This window comes from Pan troglodytes, chromosome 10 (genome assembly GCF_028858775.2).
Source record: "Pan troglodytes isolate AG18354 chromosome 10, NHGRI_mPanTro3-v2.0_pri, whole genome shotgun sequence".
Lineage (NCBI taxonomy): Eukaryota > Metazoa > Chordata > Mammalia > Primates > Hominidae > Pan > Pan troglodytes.
The window spans coordinates 8,963,935-8,980,857 of record NC_072408.2 but is presented as its reverse complement, the minus strand read 5'-3'; the positions used below and the strand labels follow the sequence as shown (position 1 = coordinate 8,980,857).

The window sequence follows — 16,923 nt, the reverse complement described above, 5'->3', positions numbered from 1 at the left end:
CCACTGTCAAGCAAAAGAGGCTCCCACCTCCCCATAAACATACTTCCTGCTTCTCCATCTCCATGAAAGTGTGTTCTTCCCTGGGCCTGAAATGCTCTCCTGCCCATGGGTGGCTTCCCCCTTCCTTATACGCCCCCTGCAAGGTGACGTTTCCCCGGAACACCACAGGACTGGCCCTGCTCCTCCTCCGATCTCTGGCATTCTCTTTGGGCCACCCTCATGTTGTGCAGGAGCTTTCTGTGGTCTGCTTCATCTCCTTTCCTACACAGAGCTGTTCAAGCAGAGGGACTGGCCTCACCTGTTCCGTGTCCTTCAGGCCCCAGTGCCTCCGTGTCAACTGAGTGAGGAATGGAGGACATGAAAGAGCTCAAGACTGGGCATCAGGGGACCCAGACTCCAGACTCTGTTGCTCAGTGACTAGCTAGCTAGTGAGTTCACTCAGCAGCCCTGGGCCTTGTGCTGGCTGGGATTCCTGCCCTGCAGAATGAGGAGATGGGTTGAGATCTCTGGTCTCCCTTCTGGCACTGGCCTTCTGTGACCTAAGTATTCGCTGTGCACCTGTTGGGTCCTCAGCTTGTGTTACAAAAGATGATCCCTCTCATGCCCCACAGTCCCTATCCCGTGCAACAGCTTCTGACTCCTGGGACCACAGCACTCAACAGTGTGCAAACTCATATGTTCATGTGCATGCTATGTGTGTGCATGTGTGTGTACGTATGTGTGCATGTGCATGGTGCACGTGTATATGCATGTGTGTGCAAGTGTGTGCGTATGCCTGTGTGTCCATGTGTGCGTGCATGGGTATGTGTGTGCAAGTGTGTGTGCATGCATGTGTGTCCGTGTGTGCATATATGTGTGTGCAAGTGTGTGTGCATGCATGTGTGTCCGTGTGTGCATATATGTGTGTGTCCGTGTGTGCATGTATGTGTGTGTGCATGCACAGCTGTTTGGTTTTGCCTTCTGTGATGACACAGCAGCACCGAGGTGACAGTCTGTGTGCACAGCAAAGACGTACATCTTGATAAGCCGCCTGCCGGCCTGGCCTTATTGAGGCTCTTTGTTAGGTTGTCTGCTAGCGGAGCTGAGCTGCGATCTTACAGGAAAGCTGCTTTGGAGGAAGGCACGAGATCAATGTGGAGAGGCAGGGCAGAGAGGGAAGGCAAGGGACAGCCCAGAGAGGGAGGACAGGAGGGAGGGAAGGGATCCAGGTCAGCTGGGGCAGGAGGCCCGCTGGGGCAGGAAGGGGTCTGAGATTTGTCCTCCTCTTTCAGGTCATGACAGGCCCTCCTGGGGACCAAGGTCAGGGTATAAAACGGGCCCACCGTGCACAGGCATGAGGGAAGGTTTCCTGATAACTCCCAGGAAAGCAACAGGAAAAGCCAAGTGCTTTGCATTCCCTCGGGCCCTTTGCCTCAATTTCTCTTCACTGAAAGGTGTGAGCTTGTCTGCAAACATAATATCATAAGGTGTTGTCTCCTGCACACAGCTGGCTAGCAGGAGATGATGGGAGGAAAGGCAGTCCTCCCCGCAAGTAACCACTCACCTGAACGAGCAGAGCAGGGATCCTGGGGGAGAAGACTCGGTTCCCTGGGTGTCTGGAGTGGAAAAGCACAACTTGGGTTGTGGGACTGCAGTTGACAGAAGGATTCAATATGATGCAAGCCAGGGGATGCAAGCGGTTGGGCACGGCAGAACACCATTGACTCACTGGTAAATATATTTCCGTGCCTCATCGCCTTTACTCCCAATACTGTGTCTTGTCTTCAACATCTTATAGTTCTTGCCATAAGGAAGTTCTTCTTCGTGTCTCACTTAAATCCCCATTTCTTAGTGGATTGCCTCCGAAGTCTTCAAGGGACCCAGAGCACAGCTAAACCTCCAGGATCTCAAGTTCAGGGACAGTGAGAGGGCACAGCAAAATGGAGAGGAAGGAGGTCAGCAAGGCCCCTGAAGCTGGGAGGGAAAGGACAGTGAGACCTGGTAGAATCCGGCTTCCCCGTCAAGTGGCTGGCTCAAATTGAATTTGCTTACGTAGCTCAAGAAAAATGTATGGAGTCACACTGTGATAGGTACGATTCTAGGTGCTGGGGATCAAAACTCAATCCCCTGCCTGCTATTAGCCCCAGACAGACAATAAATGAGAAATCAAATAGATGAACAAATCATGTCACTTAGAAAATTTAAAAAGTAATAAGGTAGAGAGTGAAAGGTGAGGGAGGTCCCCCTGGCTGGCTTTATCTCGGGAGGCCGGGGACAGCCACTCTAGGAGATGATGTTGGGCTGAGACCTGACGATGGGAAGGAGCCAGCCATGTAAAGTTCTAGGGGAAGGGCATTCCAGGAGGAGAGAACAGCTGGTACAAATGCCCTGGGGTGAGAATGAGCTTAACATGTTTGAGAGGTGAAGTGTTTCTGGATGAAATCAGAGAAATCAGCAGAGCCAGTTCCTGTGGCCATCTTGCAAGTTTAGATTTTAAGATCAATGGGGACCAGGCATAATGACTCACGCCTGTAGTCCCAGCACTTTGGGAGGCTGAGGCAGGTGGATCACTTGAGGTCAAGAGTTTGAGACCAGCCTGGCCAGCATGGTGAAACCCCATCTCTACTAGAAATACAAAAATTAGCCATGCATGGTATCACACGCGCCTGTAATTCTAGCTACTAGGGAGGCCGAGGCAGGAGAATCACTTGAATCTGGGAGGTGGAGGTTGCAATGAGCTGAGATTGTGCCACTGCACTCCAGCCTGGGTGACAGAGTGAGACTCTGTCTCAAAAACACAAAACAAACAAAAAAGAGCAATGGGACGACATTAGAGGGTTTTAAGCCAGGGAGTGGTGTGATTTGATCTTCAGAAAGATCCACTGTATGTGGAGAATGGATCAGAGAGAGGCAGGATGCAAGGCGGGGGCCAGTTCGGGGGTGCTTGCATTAATCCAAGTGAGAGCAATGTTGGCTTGGCCAAGGGTGGTAACGGTGGAGATGGAGGGAAGCGGACAGATTTATAAAGTTTTGGAACTGAGGTGTGCAGACCTTGGATGGGAGGAGGGAAAGTGATAGCAATCAGATAGGAAATGTGTCCTGAAATGGAGAAGTCTCAAGGAGGGTCAGGTCTGGGGGAGAACATGCTAAGTGCAAAGTGACAGGTGAAGCCAGCTGGACTTCTTGGGTCGAGTGGGGACTTGCAGAACTTTTTTGTCTTACAAGAGGATTGTAAAACGCACTCATTAGCGCTCTGTGACCCAAGGGCAGGTGACATGCCAATAGGCGGTTGCAATGCCCTAAATTTCGCAAAGGACACCCAGGGCAAGACACACAGCTTGCCTTGGAGGAGCTTGGAATGGAACCAAGTGGGGGAAAATCTGCTCTGTGCCCTGCTCCCCCCATTTCTGCCCAAGGAGCCTCAACACCTACACCCCCACCCTCTCCAGACTCCCCATGTTAGAATCGTAGAATTTCTTCCAGCTCAGAAATCTCATGATTCTATGCGACTTGACACTGAGCCATCAAATGGAAAGGCAGAGTCTCATTCTAGGAATAATGTGAGACCTCTTTGACCACGGAGGCCAAGGACAGGATGAAGGAAGCTTTCTTCAATCCCAAAGAGCTGGTCATTCTGAGCAGTAGCGTGATTCGCTCTGATGATCCTCTTTCATTTAGCCTTTTCCTACAGGTGAAAGAAATCTGTCTAAAATGAATATCTAGGGTGGTCTTATAAGGGAAAAGAAGGAGAAGAGACTGAGGGGTCCCCGCAACCTTAGAGGGGCACATGAGCGGGAGGAGGAGCACAGCCATGCTGGGCCCTGAGCACACCTCACCTGCTGCTGTGCGCTGTGTCTGCAGCTCTCATCTTTGTCATGAGCCAGCAAATGGGTCTCCCCGTCCCCTTCCAGCCCACTCCTTTCAGCTACCTGGAACTCAAAGCAACAAAGACACCCCCAAAGCACTCAAATGTTCCCATATCACAGGACCTGTTCAAGAAGGCCAGCCAGCCAGAGTACCACCCCAGGATTGCCATGAGACTCCAAGGGAGGGGAGGCGCCTCTCAAAGCCTCGGTTTCTTCATCTGCAAACTCAGATGAGCTCTAGAACAACACTGCCCAAAACGCTGGCCACCAACCATATGTGGCTATTTAAATTTAATTAAAATTAACTGTTTTTTAAATTCGGGTCCTCAGGCGTGCTAGCCACACTCCGAGTTCTCAGTAGCCACGTGTGGCTGTTGGCTACCGTTTAGGACAGCACAGATGTCGGCCATCTTCATCATCTTAGAAGATTCAATTGCTGAGGCTTTAGGACGGGGGTTCCCTAAATATAGTGCCTGGACTAGCAGCATCGGCAACCCCTGGGAACACTTCAGAAACTCTCAGGCCCACCCTGGACCCCCTGAAGGAGAAACTCTGGGGGCGGGGTTCTAACAAACCTTCCAGGCGATTCTGATACACGCTGAAGTTTAAAAATCAAGGCTCTCGTCTGGAGTAACAGCCTCACACATTATCTCGCTTGAGCCTCAACAGTCTTATGCAACTTCTGCCCTTCCAGGGGAAGTAGAACCGTGACTCATCTTGCAGCTGAGGAGACAAAACGCAAAGATCTCAACCCTGGAAAAGGCAGGGCTGGACCTCTGGCCTTTGACCCTTCCCTGCTCTCATTTTTCCCATCAAATTTCTCTAAGATCATTCCAGAGTGAAAAAACAAAAACACAATCCTGTATCTCTGTGCCATACTGGAACTCCCACCAACCGGGTACTCGAGAAGTGAGAATGACTGTGACGGACACAGCGTAATGGTTAAGAAGCCACATCCGTTCCCGTTTCACCGATGAGGAAACCCGAGCCTGAGCAGACAGAGGCTTGCCTGTGCCCGCCGCTCCTTCCCGACCACCAGGACTCAGTCCAGGTCCAGAGAGGAGGCAGCTTCAGGGAGAGACAGGCCCAGGCTGCAGTCCTGCTTCTGCGATTAACAAGCTGGTGACTTGGGCAAGCCATGTGACTCTGAAAAGCCTCCATTTCTTCAGCTTGGAAAGTCAGAATAATAATAGGACTGGCCTGCTGTGGGATTCAATACACTCATGCATGTGAGGTGCTGGACACGTTCTAAGCGCCCAGCACAGTTTTGATATTATTATACCAGACACTAGGAAGCTGGCCTAGTTTTGAAATTCTTCTTCTTTTCAGTATAACCTGCCTCTTCTTTCTATTCATTGGCCCCAAGTTTTCCTGGAGCCCTTTGTCCCAGATTTCTCTGGATATGTGAGCACCCGCTTGGGTTCTCCAAGCCTATTTGGGAACCAGAAAGTCAGGGGTGGCCCTTGTAAGCAGAGTCATCAAAAGAGAACTATTTGCCAGCTGGTGGTGCCTGTAGTTTCCTGGAACCCACCTGCAGCCCTGGGCAAATCCGAACCTGGCTTTGAGCTGGAAAAGAGCCTCCTTATAAAGCAGGGAAGATCCTGAGCAGACAGAGGGTGTGAAAGAAATGGTTACACCAGGTTAAGATCCAAGGAGCCCATGAGGTGCTAGGGCAACGGCCCTGAATTCCAGGGCGCCACTCTTGGTCACGTGATTTGGTCAAAAGGGTGGGTCTCTCTGGCCTCTATATTCCCATCTATGGGAAAGGGGAGACTGAGCTGTCCCATCCACCGGCCTTGAGTTCCCAGAGATCTAGGATGAATCTGCCCTCATTGTTTTCTGGAATGGGAGCCTCATCACTGCTGGGCATTTTCTGGCACTCTTCTTCCAGTGGGAACGAGAGAGGCTGCCGTCTCTCTTCTTCCCCCACCCCTCCCACTCCCCAGAAACCTCAGTTTGCACTCTGCCCTCTGACTCGGTCCTCCCATCCGCTGCTGTCTCTCTCCTCAGTTCCTGCGGAAGCACCTCCTCTCTTTAACTTGACTCTATTTTTTTCTCTCCCCGTCTCTTCCCTGGCCTTGCCCTCTCTCTTCCTGCCTCGTAGCCGTGGGCGTCCAAATGAAGCTGGAATTCCTCCAGCGCAAATTCTGGGCGGCAACACGGCAGGTAGGTGTGATGTCGGGCGAGGTCGGGGCTGGGGACTCACCACGCTCCCCTGGGTGTGAGACCCCCTCTCCCTCCCCTTGGATGCTCCACTGCCTTGAGGCTCTCAGGATGCCTTCCCGGCCCCTACACTTCTCAGCCCCTCAGCTCCCCAGCCTGCAGGCCGGGCCTCAGCGCTGGTCCCCAGCCCCTGCCAGCCCAGTGCTGAGGGCACGGCCCAGAGTCACCCCTTCTCGCCACTCCAAAGCCACTGGCATGCCTCCCCGCTGAAAAGGGAGAGCCACCTCGATCCACCGTCCAAGGTCCAGGGTCCAGGCCCTGATGGCTGGCAAGAGATGCCAGAGATGACAGCGGCTTCTGGCTGAGAATTCCCAGCTCTGCCTGGCCTCGTCCTGTCCATTCTACTGGCTCCTTTCCCCTCTGCTTCCCCAGAGCCCTCAGGTCCCTCTGGGCTTCTGAGCTGCCCCCTTCATCTCCCTCAAGCTCCCTCAGCCTCAATCTCCTGCAACGCCGAGCCCCTCGGCCCCCATCACTTGCTGCTGCCACCTGACTTTGGGCAAGGGCAGGGAGCCCAAGAGTGAATCGAGAGGGATGGAGGGCAGGGGGCTGCGGTCACCCACCGCCTCAACCAGACAGCCAGTGCAGGAGCCCCACAGAGCCCACAAAGCCCCCTCCCCACACCAGCAACGAGGCCCGGGGGCTGCAGAGCCTGCGCCTCTAGAAGGGCTACCTGGGCCCTTCCACCACCCAGGGCCTGCCGAATGCAGCACCCGCAGGCCACATACCACATGCATACCATGCACACAATGCTAACACACACCACACGCATGTGCCCTCCACGTACAGACACCCCACACATGGACACACACGTGCACACACCTCACACACGTGCTCTCCACATACGACACACACATCCCACACCCACACCCCACACAGGTGCCCTCCACATGCAGATACACAGCCCATGCACACATGCACACACACTGCAAACGTACCACACACACAGCATTCCCACTTACACGTGCCATTTCTACTACACATGCAGTGTCCACATTCAGTCTCTCCTCTTCCTTCCAGTGCAGCACTGTGGATGGGCCGTGCACACAGAGCTGCGAGGACAGTGTAAGTTCTGCCCGTGTGAGGAAGGTGGAGGAGGGAGCCATGGCCCTCCGCCCTGTCCTCCTGGCAGGCCAGCTTCCCTCTCCCAAATGCCCTCCTTCCCTGCAGTGAAGCTCCCACGCTGCCTTCCAGAGCTGGGGGACAGGCTGGAGGACCGGGGTGGGTGAGGGCCCTGGCGTAACCTCCCTTCTGGGTTTCCTCCCAGGATCTGGACTGCTTCGTCATCGACAACAACGGGTTCATTCTGATCTCCAAGAGGTCCCGAGAGGTGAGTCACTGGGGATGTAGAATGAGGGGGAGAGGGCCGCAGGAGGACTGGAGACATTGGGCAGCCACTCCAGCTAAAGAGAGCCCCACGGCCCCAGGAGGGAACCCTGTTCGGGGCCAATTCAGGTGAAAGGTCTGAAGAACATGGTGTTCTGACACCAAAGTCAACAGAGCAAGAAGGCAGAATTTGGAGCACTTTTCAACTCAGAGAGTCAGAGAAAATATTACTTCTTCATTTTATCTGTCACTAGCCTGGCCTCCTCCCGTGCCTGGTAGGAGCCACTCAGTGACCCCATCTCAGGGCCCTGCCTGGCCACACTGGCCCAGCCTCACTCGGGGCCTCCCCACAGGGATCCAAGCACACTCACTTATCAGATCATTCCCCAACCCCCGCCTGCCTTTCTACCATCGTGGGGCCCAGAAGACATGGCTTCCCCACTTCATGTTCTTGTCCTGTCTGGACCTTATGGAAAATTATACTCTCACCCACCACGCCCGGCCTTCGGTGTGTCAGAGAAGAAATGGGGGATGGACGCGATGCTTTCTCGCCTGAATGCCTGGCTTGCACATCCTAATCCTCCCCCCGCCCCCGCTGGCTGTGGGTATCTCCCTGAACCCAGCATGTGCTCAGAAAGGAAAAAGAGAAAGTACAATAATATTTTTATACTTGCTGGGCTCCAAAAGGGGCCTCAAAATGGATTATTTCTTTAGCCAGGAATCAAACTGAGAAAGAAGCCCATTCAAACCTGAAGCAAATCCAGATATATTCACCAGATGTATTTCCTTGAAGCAAGGCAGAAGCATCAGAACCGCCTCCTGCCTGAGCCTCGGGGAAAGGGGCATAGTATTTGGTTCTGTGTGAGCTTTGCTACTAATTAGAAACGTGATGTGGGCAAGCGACTTCCATTAGCTGTGTCTCGCCGGGGGCTGGACTGCACAGTGTCTAAGCCAGCCCCAGCTGAGGGCTCTAAGTTCCTGGGATGTGGAGGCTGATGCAGAGGTCGTGGCCAAGGCCACCTCCACGCATGGTAGGGCTGTGGTCTGGCCTGACCGGGATGCGGCTTCGGATCCAAAGAAGTCGTCGGAACAGGGCAGGAACCGGAGCAGGGATGTCGGAAGGAGACTTGGGAAAGAGGGCAAGTGAGGACAAAGGGGCACCAGTGGGTCATGAAATCTAACTCCTTGGGGTAGTGTTTAAATGACCCACTTAACGAGCAGCAGTTCTCAGCCACAAGAGTAGAGAAGCCAAAGATGGTTTCGTTCAACTTCTTGTTGGTGGGAGTGTGGGCGGGGCTTTGCAGGACACACAGCTAATTGAGCATCACGGTCACCTGGGCGCCTGCCTCTGGTACCCCCCCCTTCTCCCTTTCATGCCCCATTTTCGTCATTTCACTCCTCCCCAGACAGAGCACCAGGCCTTTGTATTTTTCCATTGTTCTGGGAGAAAACCAGTGATGATAAGAGTTGAAACCAGTGGTTGGTGTGAGGCTCTGGGATCATTGATGCCCCCTCATTCGTGCTCCGACCCCTCTCGCCCTGGGTGACTGAGACTGACCGTGTCCCCAGGCCTCCCGTGGTGTTGGCTTTCAAGGGCCAGAGCATGGGCTAAGGCATCCCAGAGAGAGCTTGCATCCTGGACACTGGGATGGGAGGTGGCAGGACAGAGGGAGAGGATGGCCAAGCCTGAGAGCAAGCTCAAGAGCAGGGGTAGGCGAGCGTTTCCTAAAGGGGCGGATGCACATGTTGGTTTTGAGCTTCATGAGACTCAGCCCTGCTGTTGCAGCAAGAAAGCAGCCATGGGCGATCTGTGAGCAAATGCACGTGGCGTTGCTCCAGTAAAACCTTTGAATACTGAAATGTGAATTTCATATAAATTTCATGTGTCATGAGATGTTATCAATCTTTTGATTTTTTTTTTCCCAACCACTTGAAAATGGAAAAGCCAGTCTTAGATCAAGGGCTCACATGAATCAACAGTGAGCCAGGCTTGGCTTACGGGCTGTAGTTGCCAGCCCCTGCTCCCGAGGCAGCCGGACAACCATGCGGGGAGGCGGCCCTGGAGGGAAACCAGCCCAGCCTTGAGAGAAGCTGGAGAGCGCGTGGCCTCTCCAGGGTCCCTCCAGGGTCCCTCGAGGGACCCTCTCATAACCCACTGGGCCACCTTGGTCCTATTCTGTCCAGACCACATTTGCTCACATGTCTTCACAGATTGTAAAATCACTGAGAACAAGTTTGGATTAGATGTGGTAGCAATCAATTACTCAGAGATTTATATTTTATAATGTATTTGTTTACTTAACTCATTCACCCCCATTTTCTCAATGATTCTATTACCTTTTTACCCCGTGTGTAGTTTTATATGCCATCCCAAACCCTCCATGAAATGAAGCAGGGCAGAAACGAACTGACCTTCTAGAGGCTCCTGCTGGGGCCCCCGCTCCCGCCGTGCTTGGCTCACCCTTGCTCCCCCAACGGTGAGGCCCCAGAAGGGAGGAGGGCCCCCCACATGATCTGCTGGGACCTTATTAGTCTCACTTTACACAGGAGGGGAAAATGAGGTCCTGCAAGGTTAGGGCATTAACCCCAAAACACACAGCCACAGAAAAGCTAGAATTCAAACCTAGAAAGCCAACTGAAGAGCAGCAAAGAAGAGGGGAAGAAGATTCTAGAAAAGACCTCTTGGAAGGGGAACTGAGCTGGGAGAACACTGGTCTTGATGGGACCTGAGCATTTGCAGGGCATAGGTCATGACCCCAGCTAGGTTGGCCTTCTCTGGTGGGTGTGGAGGCTGCAAGTCCCGGCCCCCTGGGTGACACTCCTGGCCCTGAGCCCCACCCAGGTCACTCTGTCACCACTGAAGGTGGAGTTCATTCACTTGCTGCGCTCGGCTGAGTCTCATGGAATTAGGACCAATGCCTCTAGGACCTGAAAGGCAAGGCCTAGGAGTCCCAACCCTGTGTTAAGCTCCGGGCTAGTGTCAAGGCCCTGGGAGTCATGACACTGTGACAGGGCCCAGTTCCTCCTTCCTTACTCTGGACAGCTCTGACCATGCAGCCTGAACTGTGTCGGGTTATGGGAGGGCACTAGGCCAGAGACCCTGCCTGGTGTGGTGCCTGGCACACAGCAGACACTGGATAACCGTGTGGAGAACTGAACTGGCCTGAGAGTGAGGGCTGGAGGTAGCAGGCGCTAGACTGGGAGATGAGTGGAAGACAAGGTGGTGGAGAGTCTGGGGCTAATGCCACTTGTTCAGCTGTCCAACCCTCTGTCCATCCATCTGTTTTTGCTGTTTTTAAAAAAACTTATTCATTTAACAACTCTAGAGCAGTTATCTATTGCTGCACAACAAACTATTGCAAAAAGAGTGGCTTACAAGCAGAAGACTTAAAATCTGGCAGTTTCTGTGGGTGAGGGATCTGGGTGCAGCTGGCTTAGGGATCTGGGTGTGGCTGATGAGGGATCTGGGTGCGGCTGGCTCGGGATCTGGGTGCGGCTGGCTCGGGGATCTGGGTGCAGCTGGCTCAGGATCTGGGTGCGGCTGTCTCAGGGATCTGGGTGCGGCTGGCTCAGGGATCTGGGTGCGGCTGGCGAGGGATCTGCGTGCGGCTGGCGAGGGATCTGGGTGCGGCTGGCTCAGGGATCTGGGTGCGGCTGGTGAGGGATCTGGGTGTGGCTGGCTCGGGGATCTGGGTGCGGCTGGTGAGGGATCTGGGTGCGGCTGGCTCAGGGATCTGGGTGCGGCTGGTGAGGGATCTGGGTGCGGCTGGCTCAGGGATCTGGGTGCGGCTGGCTCAGGGATCTGGGTGCGGCTGGCGAGGGATCTGGGTGCGGCTGGCTCAGGGATCTGGGTGCGGCTGGCGAGGGATCTGGGTGCGGCTGGTGAGGGATCTGGGTGCGGCTGGCTCAGGGATCTGGGTGCGGCTGGTGAGGGATCTGGGTGCGGCTGGCTCAGGGATCTGGGTGCGGCTGGCTCAGGGATCTGGGTGCGGCTGGTGAGGGATCTGGGTGCGGCTGGCTCAGGGATCTGGGTGCGGCTGGCTCAGGGATCTGGGTGCGGCTGGTGAGGGATCTGGGTGCGGCTGGTGAGGGATCTGGGTGCGGCTGGCTCAGGGATCTGGTTGCGGCTGGCTCAGGGATCTGGGTGTGGCTGGTGAGGGATCTGGGTGCGGCTGGCTCAGGGATCTGGGTGCGGCTGGCTCAGGGATCTGGGTGCGGCTGGCTCAGGGATCTGGGTGCGGCTGGTGAGGGATCTGGGTGCGGCTGGCTCAGGGATCTGGGTGCGGCTGGCTCAGGGATCTGGGTGCGGCTGGCTCAGGGTGTTGCACAGGCCACAGCATCAAGGTCCCCAGGGCTGCTGCCATGTCATGTCCAGGCTTGACTGGAGAAGGATCTGCATCTGGTCACACGTTGGCAGCATTGAGTTCCTCCAGGGCTGTGAGGCAGAGGCCTCCTCTCCCATCACAGGGCAGCTCACAGCAAAGTTCACAGTGCAGCTCACAGCTCAAAGTTCCTTCATCAGACCGAGCAAACCAAGGTGGAAGTCACAATCTTTTGAAACCTGATGTCAGAAGTGACACCCCATCACTTTTACCATATTCTGCTTGCTAGAAACAAGTTACTATGTCCAACCTATACTCAAGAGGAGGGGCTTACACAAGGGCAGGACTCCCAGGAGGCCGGGATCATTTTGAACCACTTTAGAGTCTGCCCACCACCAACTCCCACCAACCGACCCAAACCTGCCCCTCTTCCCCAAACACACAAGTGCCATCGAGGGCCACAGGGCCTGGCCTCCCCTAACTCATTCATTCCTCACTGCTCCTCCCTGCTTATCTGTAGGCCTCCAGTGTGGCTGAAGGACAGAAGCCCCAGCATCTGGGAGCTTGTTAGAGATGCAGATTTGCCAGGGTCCCACCCCAGACCTAGGGACTCAGGCACTCTGGGGTTGGGGTCCGGCAGTCTGCTGAAAGGGGCCCTCCAGGTGACTGGGTGCATGGTGGGTTGAGAACCCTCCCCAGGCCTCCTGGCTGCTGTGGATCTCAATGCACTTTAGCTGGCTGCTGTCACTTTCCTGACTAGGCAAATATGTCAAAGGCTTCCAGCGACTCCTTGTCCCTGCTAGGGCTTACCCAGGGGCCTGGAGAGAGAAGCCTGTTGAGCTACAGATGCAAAGATTCTTCCCAGACAAAGTCCTTGCACACCCTCCTCCCCGTAGTCAGTGAGTGGGGAAACCACAAGGGCCTCATCTGCAGCCAGCCCCAGGGAGTGGCTGCTTGGCTCTTTCTTGGCACCGGTGGTGTTCCAGGCCTGCTGATTAGACATTTGGCCTCTCTTCCAGGCCAGGGCTCATTCTTATAATAATAAGAGTTATGGATGACAAGATTGCAACCCTCGATGTGGGGCCTAGAAAGAGAAGCAGACAGCTGGGGACAGGCAATGACAGTGGCTTTGTGGAGCTTTGTAATATTTATAGTGGATCTGTCACCCTGAATCTGGGGACTCCGATTCCTGTCATTTGCTTCTGGGCAGCACCCACCCATGGGAGCTTCAAAGTGGATCTTCAAGGGGCAGCAACTGCAGCCTAGAAAATCCGAGGCCCCATCCCAGCACCTTTCCCTGAGGGACCTGGATCTTTCAGAGCACAGCACCCTGCTCCCTCCACACCCCAGCCCAGTGAGCCAGACGAGGCAGGCCCTCAGAGCAGGGCATCCCTTTCTGTCGTCAGGGGGCATCAGGCATGCCTTTCTGGGCCTCGGCTCCTGTTTCTCTGAATCCCTCTCACCTTCCCTGCCGCCTGCGGCCCGCCCAGCCCAGGCTCCTCATCTTCAAGTCACTATCCCAGCCTGGCACGTGTTGCCATCCTTTCCACTCTGGGCAGCCTGCCTTGGCCATCTTCTGGGACACCACATGCCCTGGCAGCAGTGCTCCTTCTACCTTCCTGGCATCCCAAATGGCCCTGCTCCACTGGGCCCTCCAGGAATAGAATTAATCCTGTCGTGGTCAGAGGCAGGCTCTTCAGGTGGCTTTCTGGGGAGTGCAGTGCTGCCCCACCCCCACCCCGCTCCTCCACGTACCTCCCAGGCACCCCTGAGTGTCCAAAACACTCCTTAAGAGACTGCAGCCTGGAGGACGGAGGGGCAGGTGAGGCTGCACAAGCCAGGAGCAGACAAAAGGAAACTGATCCCCGCACGAGCCAGACACAGGGACTTGAGTGTCCACACCCCTTAGAAGGATGAGCTCCCATCTTTAGAGAAGAAACGGAGGCTGTCCCCAGGTAAGGAGGCCATGGGACATTTACTCCATCTGTCATCAGAGTCAAGAGCACCCCTTCTCTCTGGGCACAGCCTCCCACAGCCCTGCAAATTAGTCCAGGCCTGGGAGGGACTACCCAACCTCTCATCACTTGGTCGCCTGCCTCTGCCCCCATCTGCTTCCCCCGCAGGCTTCTGGGTGGTGCTCACAGGGCCTCCTCCCCGCGGCCTCCCTCCAGACTCGAAGGCCAGGCAGGGGGGGTCCTCGACTCTTTTGACCCAGCCCCAGAGTTCAGGCAGCCCATGGGCCACTGCTTATTTGTGAACTGTCCCCCGTGAAAGGGGGGCTGGGGTGGTGAGGCCCCTGCATCGTGCTATGCTTTGGGTGCCACTCCACGGGCGGTCTGGGGCTCCTAAATCGACAAGGCATCCCACGTCGATGTTTGGACCTTCGCTTTGCAGGTTCAGGGACTGTGTTTGAGTCGGGGATTTGCCCTGACAAAGTTCAAAAGAAACTATCAGCCAGGAATTGTGTTCTGCTGCCAGTAGAGAAGTGGCTTAAACAACTAAAGGTTTATTCTCTCATAAAAGAATGGATGAAGGCAGCCTGGGCCCAGCCTGTCCCCATCCGCACGATCCCAGCATAGCTGGAGGGGCTCCTGCCTTCGAGTCCACTTCCCAGAGCGCAAGAGCAAGGATGGGGAAGAGGCAGGAGGCCTTGGGCCCGCTTCCCGGAAGTCCCTCCCAGCGGCTCTGCTCACATTCCATTGGCCAGTCCCTGCCGCAAGGGCTACTGGGAAATGTAGTCTTTTCGCTGAGCACATGGCTGCCATAATTAAAGTCAGGCTGCCTAACTAAAGAAGACGGGGAGAATGGATATTTTCTGCCAGAGTGACAAATCCTAGAAAAATCAAGCTAGTAATTTATGGAGGGGGATACATTTTTCTAGTGTCCAGGATACACATCCTTGCTCTCCGGGACCTCTCTTCTCAGAATCCAGGTTCTAAACCACAGGGTTGTTGGTGAATAAGCCTAGAATTAGGAAGGAGAATGGGACAGGTTTGTAGGAATTAAGACTAGCCTCGTCAGAAGCCTTGTCTGCACCCCGTTGCACTTTCCCAGGGAGCAGAAGACTCGGGTCATTCATTCCCTCACACATTCCTTCAGCAAATATGCATGGAATAATAACTGTGAACAGGGCATGGTGTGGTGCTGTGGGACAGAAGTGGATTTCTGTCCCCTAGAATCCTGCTGTCAGGTGAGGGGGTGACGGAGGGGACACACACACACACACACACACAGTAACTAGAATAGCAAAAAGCGAGCCCCAGCTGAGAGAGTTTACTCCAGCTGGAGGCACCAGGGAGAGCTTCAGGGCTGTGCCGTGAAGAACAGGCAGGATTTCAATGTCTTTCACATTCCCATGTGCTGTTCTGTCCCTGGAATGCCCTTGACCCTCCCTGCTGTCCCGCTGCCATGTCCACTGCCTTCTTCCATGCAGCCTGCCAGGGCTTTAGGTTGCCACTCCTTTCCACCACCGTAGGAGGTGCCGGTTTTCAGCCAGCCATGTCTGAGAGTTTGTGTGTTCCCTGCCTGTCCATGCAAACTAGTCGGAAGCTCTTGATTCATGTCCATTTCATTCATCTTTGCATCAGACTCACCTGGTGAGTGCCTTATGAATAAAAGGTATTATGAAATAGTTTTTGGTGGTCAGGCCATTCCAGGTAAAGAGGTAGCAGAGTGTAGACAGACAAGTGTGAGCACCTTTGTCTGAATCTGTTTTCCTGCTGCTTACTTTTGTAATTGACCCTCCATTTTTAGATTACAATTTGCCATGCATTTTTAGTGGGTTGCATCCTTACGTTTTAATTTTATAAGTCAGCCATTTCCACTTACACAGGAAATACTGTAGGATGTAAGGACTATGTTTTGTTATTTAAGTCCAATTTGGAAAGTAATACTTCCTGACTCCATCCCAGATTCCTGGTGTGGGCGCATCTGGGGACCTGTGGCCCCATATTGGCTGATTATAAGTCACAGCATTATGAACCATGGGCATAATGGTTCTGGGGTTATTGTCCTGAAGCTGCACCATCATCTCTTATTTGAGAGAGAACTTCTCTGGTTGTTCATTGGGTGTTCAGGAGTTGTGCGTTCTGCCTAGCCCTTGTCTGGAATACATCTCTGTTCCCTTCAGAAGGCTTGCTGGAGTCTACTTGGCTGCCCAGGGCAGGCCCCAGGTGGGCACCCAGACAATGCCTGGCTTTCCTTGAGATTGGCCAGGCCCATGTGCCTCAGCTCCTGTACCAGCCTTGCATTTCTTTTTATTGGTAGTTATCACACGTCATTATTTTGGGCCCTGGCAGCTAGAAAGCTCTCCATGAAGAACCTGACGTGGCCATCAGCTTGGTTCCCACCTCCCTTCCCTATCAACATTCCACACTGACTGAGTATGTCCAGGTACCAAGACACTTTGGGGAATTCAGAGATGAGTAAGACATGGTCCTGTTCTCATACAGTTTTCAACCAAATATCTTATCAGGCAGAGTGAGACGAGGACTCCACAGGCTGCCGGTGTGCAGAGGAAGGCCTTGTTCTGGCTGGGAAAGTTAGAATCGAAAGACTTCCCTGCGAGGGTGAGGAAAAAAGTTCCTTGGCATGAGGACAGAGGAAGGGTAATCGGCAGGGAGAACAGCCAAGCCGGACCCCGGACCTCTCCTCCTAACGATGGCTGCCATTTTTCAAGTATTTACTGGGAGCCACACGCCGGACACACGCTATCCCCAATTTTTAAAGACAGCCTACATTAAAGTCGAAATCCAACACCAAAGCCCAAGCTCTGCCACCCTGCCATGCTGGGAAATGGCAGACTCAAGAGGCCAAGGCAGGTACAGAGGCCATGAGAGGTGGCAGAGTGGAGGGCCTGAGGCCACTCTCAGCCAGCTAGGGGGCTGCTGCCTGGCACAGGGCACAGAAGCCACAAAGTGCTGGCTGATGGACAGCAAAAGGGGAGCCGGGGGCAGGAGGGAGGGTCCTGTTTTATTTTTTGGAAATGAAGGCAAGAGTGACCCATCCATGTTGCATTTGAGTAAGATGACTCTGGCAGTGCCACAGGGACAAGAGGAGAGGTCAGTTAGGAGGGCAGGTGGGCAATGGAGACAGGGCAAGGGATCCAGTTAGGTCATTGTCATGGAGGGGACAAATGACCGATCCACAGGGCACACTGATTGTGGGAGGTGATGGAGGGACAGCAAAAGCCACAGCAGCCCTCTCACACT

General features: G+C 54.3%; 1 protein-coding gene across 1 annotated transcript in view; it reads left to right on the top strand.

Annotated features, from left to right (window-relative positions):
- The window catches only part of CACNA2D4 (calcium voltage-gated channel auxiliary subunit alpha2delta 4), a 129,771-nt gene that overhangs the window by 102,679 nt on the left and 10,169 nt on the right, over positions 1 to 16,923 (top strand). The window contains exons 29-31 of the mRNA XM_063786224.1: positions 5,950 to 6,011; positions 7,086 to 7,130; positions 7,333 to 7,395. Of these exons, the coding sequence (XP_063642294.1) occupies positions 5,950 to 6,011; positions 7,086 to 7,130; positions 7,333 to 7,395 (170 nt within the window). The remainder of the gene's footprint in view (positions 1 to 5,949; positions 6,012 to 7,085; positions 7,131 to 7,332; positions 7,396 to 16,923) is intronic.